The sequence below is a fragment of the Lipotes vexillifer genome, unplaced genomic scaffold (genome assembly GCF_000442215.2).
Source record: "Lipotes vexillifer unplaced genomic scaffold, Lipotes_vexillifer_v1.1 scaffold209, whole genome shotgun sequence".
NCBI classification, from domain to species: domain Eukaryota; kingdom Metazoa; phylum Chordata; class Mammalia; order Artiodactyla; family Lipotidae; genus Lipotes; species Lipotes vexillifer.
The window spans coordinates 698,478-709,120 of NW_006787556.1; the positions used below are offsets into that span (position 1 = coordinate 698,478).

At 49.2% G+C, this 10,643-nt stretch overlaps 1 protein-coding gene across 1 annotated transcript in view; it reads left to right on the forward strand.

The window, feature by feature from the left end:
• CGN (cingulin) overlaps positions 1-10,643 on the forward strand; it is a 22,346-nt gene that overhangs the window by 1,985 nt on the left and 9,718 nt on the right. The window contains exons 2-10 of the mRNA XM_007460278.1: positions 3,579-4,453; positions 5,203-5,303; positions 5,457-5,526; positions 5,628-5,717; positions 7,147-7,274; positions 7,921-8,053; positions 8,393-8,605; positions 9,044-9,192; positions 9,446-9,578. Coding sequence (XP_007460340.1) covers positions 3,593-4,453; positions 5,203-5,303; positions 5,457-5,526; positions 5,628-5,717; positions 7,147-7,274; positions 7,921-8,053; positions 8,393-8,605; positions 9,044-9,192; positions 9,446-9,578 — 1,878 coding nt within the window. The 5' untranslated portion in view covers positions 3,579-3,592. The remainder of the gene's footprint in view (positions 1-3,578; positions 4,454-5,202; positions 5,304-5,456; positions 5,527-5,627; positions 5,718-7,146; positions 7,275-7,920; positions 8,054-8,392; positions 8,606-9,043; positions 9,193-9,445; positions 9,579-10,643) is intronic.

Here is a 10,643-nt window from a genome sequence, read left to right on the forward strand (position 1 = left end):
CCCTTGCGGAGCACAGGCTCTGGATGCTCAGGCTCAGCAGCCATGGCTCACGGGCCCAGCCGCTCCGCGGCATGTGCGATCTTCCCGGACCGGGGCACGAACCCGTGTCCCCTGCATCGGCAGGTGGACTCTCAACCACTGCGCCACCAGGGAAGCCCACATGGGGGGTTCTTTTTGGATCCTCGGGCAACCTTATCTTGCTAACTCTTTATGAGAAAATAGGAGCCGAAAGAGCAAGGTCATTGAACTGTCCTTTTCTGTTTTCACCATTTGCTTTCCTTGTTTCCTCCGAGGGGAGTCTAATCTCTGTACCTCTAGTTCACCCATTTTCTGCATCTGTCAATTATATAGCATCTAGCATATTGCCAGGCCCTATGTATACCAGTTCTTCCTGGGCACACCTGGAGCCACCCCACCCCCACTTCCTGCCAGGAGTCCAGAGACCCTGTCACTCCTAGTTGGAAGCCAGCCACTTATGGTTGGGCCAGAGGTGATGGAATTGGGGCAGGGCAGGCTAATGAGTAACTCAGGGAGAAGTGGCTGCCTGATACAAGTGCTGTGTTCTCCCTCTCCTTACAGGCAGGAATGACAGAGGCAGAAAGATGAAGCTGAATTAACTTGTGGCCTAGTCTCTTCCCAGAGTACAGTTGGTGGGAAAAGCAGGGTCAGGCGTCTGGTGAGAGGAAAGGCTCTGGGCTCCCTGTTGCCTGGCACTAGATCACTATTTACCTGCCTCTGGGGCTTACGAAAGGCCTTGGAGCTGCCTTGCTCCCCTGGCCCCGCCCCGCTGTCCTCTGTAACTGAAGGCGGATAGGTTTCGGGTTTTCCATGTTGAATCATTTAGAGCCCTGCTTTCTGACCCACCCCAAAGATCCCTTTAGCCCTCCTGGCCCTTGACCCACATGTCCTGGGACTGAAGGGGGTTGAGGTTAGGGAGTCACTGGGACCTAGGGGTACACTTGGTGCCGCCTGTGAGCAGCTTGGTGCTCTTGGGCAGGCAAGGGCTATGCACTCTCTGGGACTAGGCTGGGAACTTCTTGACCTGGATCTGGAAGATCAGTAGATGTACTGTCAGGGTAGAGCTGCATCATGAATAAATCATGTGACTGCTAGGCACATCTGGTTCCAAAATTATGCCTGAATAGGACAGGGAGTCCAGGCCAGGAAGAGGTACTGTTACTAGGACAAACAAGAAATGGCTGTGCAGGATCCTTGGGAAATCTCCCCACTGCTGTGTTGAGTCTGCCTTGGTTTGGGATACAACTTTTAATAGATATATATTGACATCTACCATCTGCCAGGCCCTGGGGACACAGGAGTCAGCTGAGAGCAATGTTTTTTATTTCCCTCCAGGAGCTTATAATCTAGTGGAGGAGACAGATAGGAAACAAATCATCACTCTGATAAATATATAAATAAACTGAGGCACACTCACTGAAGGCCAACTATAGAGTGTATGATGTGAATCTGATCTAGTTTGTGGGAAGGAATGGTCAAAGAAGGCTTCTCTAGGAAGTGACATCCTTCTGTAAACCAGGTGAAGCCAGGAAGGTCCTGTTTGAAGGAGCAGCATATGTGCAGGATAACATTTGTTGTCAGCTTTGTGACAGGCTTATGCTGCTAGGTGTGTTCATGTTTAATATCTTGACATTTTCCCTCTTTTTATTGAAGTAGAACCTAAGTAAATAAACTGCAAAAATCTTAAGTGTATAACATGATACATTTTTACAGTTGTGTATACCCACATAATTGTTATTATCTAATTCTCACAGGTAATTACCTCATGAGGTATTATTATACCCATTTTACAGATGAGGAAACAGGCTGGGAAAAGTTGTGATTTGCCCACGGTTATATACATCAAGTGAAGGTCAGAAGCTGGGATTCCAAGCCAGATCCTGACTGTAGTCCAGTGCCTTTTCTATTGGATGAGTGGCTTGGAGAACTTTCCCCTTTGCCTTGTAGTTTCTTTTCTGGTCCCATTTCTTACTTGAATTCCAACATAGGGCCCTGCCAACTAAAAATATTGCTTTCTGGGGTATCTGAGTCAGTGGTTGGTTAAAGTCCTCCCCAGTGTCTGCATAGTGGAAGGATCGGGTCCTTGGGTTCATGGGTGGGCCTTAAGGACCTCTTGAGATTCTGTCGTAAAAGTTTGGGTGGGCTGTCTCCTGGGGGAAGGGTGCATTGCTTTCATCATTTTCTCAGACACCAAAAAAGGTGAAGAACCATTGCTGATAAGGTGTTCCTTCCCCCTGTATCTTCCCCTGTAGGGGAGGGGTTGGGAATGCTACTAGGAATGCTCTTCCTCCAATTCCTTTCTCACCTGGAGCTCCGCCCCTCCCTTCCCCACCCCTCCTGGGTTCCTGAGCTTCCTGGCACTCCTACAATCCCTGAAAGGGGCCTTGCCAAGTTTCCTTGGCCCAGAGCTCCACTGGGAGGTTGAGCTGGGTATGTTTGTGTCTCTGGCACATCAGAGGCTCCTCCTCCAGTTTGGTGCTAGGCCCTGGTGGAGGTTAGCAGAAGGGGTGGGGACGCTGGGTTTTTATTTGCTTAGAGGAGAACCTCTCCCTGCAAGTTCCTGGAGCCAGAGCAATAAGCAATACATGGAACACATTCCATTTGCTGACTCTGAGCTTAGGCAATGTAGACCCAGGGAGCTGGCCTGTAGGTGAGTCTTGGCTCTGGCCCTCAGATGGGACAAGTCTGCCTGTCCTGGGGCCTGATAGTCTTTTTTTTTTTTTTTTTTTTTTTTTGGCTGCACCATGCAGCTTGTGGGATCTCAGTTCCCTGACCAGGGATGGAACCCAGGCCTCAGCAGTGAGAGCACCAAGTTCCAACCACTGGACCGCCAGGGAACTAACTCCTGGACTGGTACTCTTAAATGTTACTTAAATCTTTTCTTGAATAGGTAGTACATGGTTTCAGATTCAAAAGGGACAAAAAGATATATAATAGAAAGCCAGTCATTCTCCCATCCCTGTCCCCAGCCCTCAGTTCCCCCAACCCTGATGCATCACTGCTATTGGTTTTTTGAGTATCCTCCCAGAAATGGGATGACATATCTTGGGGTCTTCTGTATTTGAAATGAGCTCTGGGATTGGAGGCCCCTATTCTCCACTGGGTTGGAGGTGTCTGCAGGTGGGGCTTGGGTTCTGCCTTCCCTGGGGGTGGGAGAAGCACATGGTAGAGTTATACGTGTACGTGTGAAGATCAAGAAAAATCTTTAAACTCTTGACAAAACCAAGCTCCCCAGGACTGTATTATAGGAAATGGATTCTTCTGGGTCAGTGGGTCTCAGAATGTGGAATCTAGACCAGCAGCATCAGCGTCACCTGAGAACTTGTTAGAACTGTAAATCCTCAGTTTGGGGCTACCTACTGAATCTGATACTCTGGGGGCAGGGTCCAGCAGTCTGTTTTAACTGGTCCTTCAGGTGACTCTGCTGCTCAGATAAACTATGAGAACCACTATTTTGTGTAGAAGGGATAGGCAGGGCAATCACCCTCACAAAAGCTGGGCAAGTGGAGGTTTCTGGGTTTCTACTTGTAGTCTCTCAGCTTAAACTCTTCATCTTCTAGGACCCCTCCTACCCATGGAGCAGGTGTCCACCATGGCCGAGCCCCGGGGCCCTGTAGACCATGGAGTCCAGATTCGCTTCATCACAGAGCCAGTGTGTGACACAGAGATGGGCACCCTATGTCGTGGTGGACGACGCCCAGCTAAGGATGCAAGAGCCAATACCTATGGGGTTGCCGTGCGTGTGCAGGGCATCGCTGGGCAACCCTTTGTGGTGCTCAACAGTGGAGAGAAAGGTGGCGACTCCTTTGGAGTCCAGATCAAGGGGACCAAAAACCGAGGGGCCCCAGGAGCTCTGAGCTCCGACTCGGAACTTCCCGAGAGCCCCTACTCTCAGGCCAAGGAGTTTCCTGCCCCCTCGCAGGGAAGCACATCTGATGAGGAGCCCGGGGCCCACTGGAATGGAAGGCTACTGCGCTCCCAGTCCCAGGCCTCACTGGCAGGCCCTGCCCCTATGGGTCCAAGCAACAGGAGTGCCAGCCTGCTGGAGCTAGCCCCCCAAGGAGCTTACCTGGGCAGCACCATTGACACTGCTCCCCTGTCTTCGGTGGACTCCCTCATCAACAAGTTTGACAGTCACCATGGGGGCCAGGCCCGGGGCCGGACTGGCCGCCGCACGCGGATGCTGCCCCCTGAACAGCGCAAGCGGAGCCAGAGCCTGGACAGCCGGCTCCCACGGGACACTGTTGAGGAACGGGAGCGCTGGTCCCCCAACCGCTGGACCCCTAGCACAAAGCATGACCAGCACATGGGCAGCTTGAAACAGTCAGCCCAGAGCTGTCTTGGTGGCTTTAGCCGTTCCCGTCAGACCCAGGACTGGGTCCTTCAGAATTTTGAGGAGCCACGGGGGAGAGCACAGGACCCTCCCATGCTACAGGTCAGACCTCACCCCTCTGTGGCTTCCAAGCCCTGGCCCCTTCTCATCAGCCCTGACCTGCTTGGGTCTCCATTGTTGATTCAAATGACCTATGGCAGAAAGTCTACTTTTTGTCCTCCACTTTATCCATCTACTTAATAGATGGTATTCACATGTACAAGACACTTCCATGGGCAAAATTCTAAAGGAAGTGGAAGTAACTATGAAATCACCATTCACAAGCATGGAGAGTTACTTGTCATTGCCCGACCATTAACTGTGCCTTCGTCACCAGCATTTGCTAGGTCTGCAGCAGATGTGAGGCAGGCTTGGAAGATATGAGTGGCTCCCTGGTGCTCTTGCCAAAACTCCCCCCTTTGTCTCCCATTCAGGAATGCGAGTGAGTGGGGGAGTGACTTTACTCTGAGACAAAGTTAAGCCCATTCTAAAAGTAAATCATTCACAAATTCTAGTACATTAACTGCCATTAGTGACAAATAACCTGTGACACAGCTCACAACTGGTCGAGATCTGTTTGTCGAGCAAAATCTGGTTTGCAGCTATAGTGAGAGGTGTACCCTGCTTGGACCCCTTCCTGGCCTGTTGCTCCGGCCTCAGAGGTGTTGCCTCTTTACCCCACTTCAGGCTTGTTTGTCCTGCTTGAAGGGCCTCATCTCCCAACTGCCACGTCTCTTCCGTCTGAACCCCACACACGCTTCTGGCATAACCTTTGTAGTCTTCCTATTGCTCTGGGTTTACTTTTTTTATAGTTCAAATCAACTCCAGACCTTCTCCGAGACCAGCAGGAGGCAGTCCCACCAGGAAGTGTGGACCATGTGAAGGCCACCATCTACGGTATCCTGAGAGACGGGTGAGTGGGGACCCTCCCAATAGCAGAGTCACACACTTCCCTTCTTTTCCTTCTAGCTTTGTTCCCCATCTTCCCTGCTCTTAACCCTTCCTTCCCTCATCTCTGCTACCCCTTTCCTCCCCTAACCTTTGCATCTGTCCTTTTATCCTCCAGAAGCTCAGAAAGTGAAACCTCTGTGAGGAGGAAGGTCAGTTTGGTGCTGGAGCAGATGCAGCCTCTGGTGGTAAGTGGCCTTCTCACGGTGGGGCAGGGGGCAGGGTTAGGGCCTTGTGGGCCTTGGGATCTGGATGTGGACTCGCTTCCTTCCCCCCGTATCTCTGGCAGATGGTTTCTTCTGGTTCCACTAAGGCAGGGCAGGGTGAACTCACCCAAAAAGTGGAGGAGCTACAGAAAAAGCTGGATGAAGAAGTGAAGGTGAGGAGAGATTAGAGTGCAGGAGGGATGAAGGGCCACGGGGGGAAAGAACCTTGGCCTGAGCTGGCCCTTCCAAGCAATGGAATGAGCACTTGTGTGTCCTGTGAGACAAGAGTATGTGCTAGTCCCAGGAAGGACTTCTGGGGTTCTCTGGAGCTTAGAGAGGAGGAGCACATTCATCAGTTCCTGTCCTAGCTCTGCCACTCACTGCGGCTGTATAAATCTTGAGTAAATTATTTACCTCAGTTCTTGGCATCATCATAGTAATGATGGCAGTAATAGTAGCTGTCATTTATTGAGTTTAATTTTTGTAGTAGGTACTATCCTGAGTAATATGTAATAATTACAATGACCCTGTAAAATAGGCATCCTTGACCCTTGTATGATGAGAAATTTGAAGATCAGAAAGATTAGTTGCTCAAGGTGGTAAGTTGTAGAGGAGGAGTGTTAAAATTCAGGTGAGTCTTGTGCTCAAGCCTACGCACTCCTCTTTTTTTATACTGCTTCCACCTGTCACAGTATTGCCTTGTATATAGGTGGTGCTCAGTAAGTGTTAGATTGTAACTCCCCTTGTTTCCTGAAAAGCGGTGTCATGTACTGGTTGAGCGGTGGGCTGTGGAGTCAAACTGAATTCAAATCCTGGTACTCTTACTTGTTGGCTATGTAACTGACCTTGGGCAAATTCTTTAAATGTTCTAAGCCTCTGTTTCCTTAACTGTAATGTGAGGATAATAATTGTGCTGTGTTAGTTATCTCTTGCTGTGTAACAAATTACCTCAAAACAAACATCACCCAGTATCTGAGTGCCCAGGATCTGGGAGCCACTTAACTGGGTAGTTGTGGCTCAGGGTCTGTGATGAGCTTCCAGTCAAGGTATTGGCTGGGGCTGTAGTATTAGAAGACTTGACAGGTGTTGGAGGATTTATTTCTAAAGTGGCTTACTCAGTGGTTGTTAGTTGGAGGTCTCAGTTCCTTGCTATGTGGACCTCTTCATAGTGCTGCTTGAGTGTCCTCACAATATGGTAGCTACCTTCCCCTGGAGTGAGTGATCCAAGAGAGAAGGTAAGGAGGAGGCCGCAATGCCTTTTTCTGATCTAGTCTCAGAAGCTACACATCACTTCCCCCTTTTTCTATTTGTTAGAAGAGACAGCCTATACTCAAGGGGAGCCTATATTAAGTCCAGCCTATACTCAAGGAGAGAGGCTTCACCTTTTGAAAGAAATGTCAAATAATTTGTGGACATATTTTAAACCATTACAAGTACCGAGGCTTGTTATGAGGATTAAACGCAGATAATATACATAAGGTCCCTAGTACAGTGCCTGTCACATAGTGAGTGTCAATAGATGTTAGGTATTCCCATTATTCCTGGTCCTTCTGAGAGGTTTTGCCTACTCTCCACCTGTTTCACTCTCTTTTCCCTTTCCAGAAACGGCAGAAGCTAGAGCCATTCCGGGTTGGGCTGGAGCGGCAGCTAGAGGAGAAGGCAGAAGAGTGCAGCCGACTGCAGGAGCTGCTGGAGAGGAGGAATGGGGAAGCCCAGCAGAGCACCAAGGAGTGAGTGCAGCTGATGGTGCTTGCAGGGCTGCATGAGGGCCTCAGCCAGAGTTAGAGGCTCCCCCAGGGCTGGGGAAGACAGGGAAATCTCCAGAAGCTGAAAGGGGCCAACAGAGAAGGTTAAAGACAGGACCTTTCTCTTTACCATCTCTATCAGTAATGCTGATAGCACATGAGTTAGGCTCCCTGGATTTGCCTCTGTGCATCAGGTTCTTAATCTGTAAAATGGGATTAATAATGGCACCTACCTCACAAGATTGTTGTGAGGATTTACTCATTCATGTAGCAGAAGTTTTTGCAATGAGTACTGTGTAGTAGGCACTGATCTAGATTCCTGGGGTTCATCAGTGAACCATAAAGATGAAGCATAGCTCCTAGGGAGGGGGCACAGACAGTAAACAATTAACATATTGTATAAGTAAACGTATTACACATGAGAAGGTGGTAAGTAGAATAGGTTAAAGCAGATCAGGAGGGCTGGGTTGTAGGGGGGCAGGTTGCAATATTAAACAAAGTAGTCAGGGGAAGCCTTGTTAAGATTTGAACAAAGACTTGAAGGAGGTTTATAGGAACTAATATAAGTAAAGTGTTTAGAAAACGGCCTTACACATAGTGCTCAATACTGTTGTCTATAATTAATTATTAGGCTCCAGAACATGAAGCTCCTCCTGGACCAGGGTGAAATGGTACGGCATGGGCTGGAGATGCAGGTGATGGAGCTGCAGGACAAGCTGAAACAGGCCCAGGGTCCTGAGCCTGCTAAAGAGGTGCTAATGAAGGTAGGGAGTAGGATTGGGGTACCTTAGCCTCTGCTTCCTTTCAGCTAGAGCATCCTCATGTCTGCTCATCTGCAGTTTCCCTAAAGTATGGGGAGTAGGTAGCTGATTACAGGTATCCCTTAGGGTGCTTTCAGGCCGACTCAATGGCAGCGTGGCACTAGAGCCCAGAATGGTAGATTTCCTTTATCCTAACAGGGCATCTTAGAGGGCAGAGAGCACCTGGTACCATGCCTAACAGATAGGAGGTGCTCAATAAATATTTTTGATTGACTGGATGAATGAATGGACAGGTGGATCCTAATATGGTCACCTCTGTACTTCCACCTTCACTTTCCCCAGGACCTGGTAGAGACCCGGGAGCTTCTGGAAGAGGTCTTAGAGGGGAAGCAGCGGGTAGAGGAGCATCTGAGGCTGCGGGAGCGGGAGCTGACAGCACTGAAGGGTGCCCTGAAGGAGGAGGTGGCCTCCCGTGACCAGGAGGTAGAGCATGTGCGGCAGCAGTACCAGCGGGACGCAGAGCAGCTTCGCCGGAGCATGCAGGATGCAACCCAGGCATGTGACAAGAGCAGGGCTGGGAAAAGAGAGCACCCCCAGGGAAGGGGGCTGCCTTGAGGTCTTGGTATTTGGGGATTTTTTCATGGTCACAGCCGGAACTCCCCCTAAAGGACACATGTGAGATGTAATGAAAACCTTGCTCAGGAAACCTACAAGGGCAGAGGGAAGGAGTGCAGGCCAGAAGTCCCATGATGATGTATGACCGAAGTCCCATCGGGAAATAACTGGGGGAGGCTTCCTGTAGATGACAGAGGGGCAGACTGTGTCTTGGGAAGAGAGCCTTCTGCTAGCATTGCACCAGGTACCCTGAGTGTCAGGGTGTGCAGTGGGCATGGTGCCTCTGGACCTGAGCCTCCCCTTCTACACACTCACACTTTGGTTTGGAGTGAGCTCTTCCCTCCGAGCCTCCTGGCCCCTGACTCTCCCCTTCCCTAGGATCACGCAGCATTGGAGGCTGAGAGGCAGAAGATGTTAGCCCTGGTGCGGGAGCTGCAGAGGGAGCTGGAGGAGACCTCGGAGGAGACAGGGCATTGGCAGAGCATGTTTCAGAAGAACAAGGAGGAACTTAGAGCCACCAAGCAAGAGTAAGGACATTGCCCCCCAGGATGCTTATCCATGATTCTTATATTCCCCCTCTTTTCTGCCAGTGCTGTGCTCCTTCCTTTCCCATTTCTCAAACTGCCCTTCTCCATCCCCACCTTCCGCCCTCCTGAGGGTGGGTGCCCAGTGTCCTGCCTCCGGGGAGGTGGTTGTCATTGTCATTGTCCTGCTCACCTCTCCCAGGCAGGCAGCCTCACCCTGTTCCCTTTCCCTTTCGTTTCACCTTTCTGGGCTCAGACTCCTGCAGCTGCGGATGGAGAAGGAGGAGATGGAAGAGGAACTTGGGGAGAAGATAGAGGTCTTGCGGAGGGAATTAGAGCAGGCCCAGGCTGGTGCTGGAGGTACTCGCCAGGTGGAGGAGCTCAAGAAGGTACTTGGGAGTTGGGAGGCAATAGGGCAGGTTGGGGTGATGGGCATCTGCCTCACCTATCCACGAGGGCCTCCACACTTGTGTGGCTGTCTCCCGTGTGCTTGGTTTTCAGGCTTCATCCTGCCTGCTCAGCCTTATCTCTTCCCAGCACACACTCTAGCAGGACTGGTCTCCTCACTCAGTATAGAAGTTTCTAATAGAACAGGCTCTCGGTGGCCAGGTTGGGTTATAGCCAGAGGCTGCTGGCTGCCTCCCAAGAGACCTCATGGGTAGCAGCATTGAAGTGGATTTGTGAAAACTCCAGGGTCATTTTTGCAAGCTTGGAAACCTAATTTGGTCAGCATAGCAAGAGTTGCTCTGTCTCTCAGAGGGGACTCATTAACTACACTTATGAAACAAACATTTACAGTTAGAATGCCAGTTTATTAACTTACAATGAGTAGTGTTGTCACATGGACTGGAACACTTGCAGTGGCATGACCAGCTGACCTATATGGGAAGCCAAATTGTAATTTGAAGGCTGCTTAGAGAGTGTAGAATCTAGACACAGGTAGCTAAATGTTTTATCATGCATGGATATTTTATGAATAATAAGGTCATAAAATTGAAGTGAATACAAATAATTTCTTCATATTCCTGGTATCAGTTTATGAAGGACAAGAAAGCAATGAATTATTTCAGATGATTTGAAAATTAGAAAATATTTTCATTAATTATAGGGAACTGGCATTTGTGGCCTCCTGAGAATCCTTCTGGGTTTATATTCTTTCATTTGCTATGCTGTATATGTAGTAGGTGCTCAGTTAACGAGTATTAATCAATTCTTGTTTATCATGCTTTTACTATAAAACTACCTAATTGTAATCAAGGTAATCATATTTTTAAATGAGTAAAGAAATATAGCTCTGAATGATGATTTTCCAGATAAATAAAAGCCTGAGCTTATGCAAAATATTTGGTGGAGAAAAAATGTTAACCAAACATACTTTGGTGGTTGTGAAATCAAAAGTACTCCTAATTTTTACTATACTGTTTTTTTTTGTTTTTTTTTTTTTTTGCGGTACG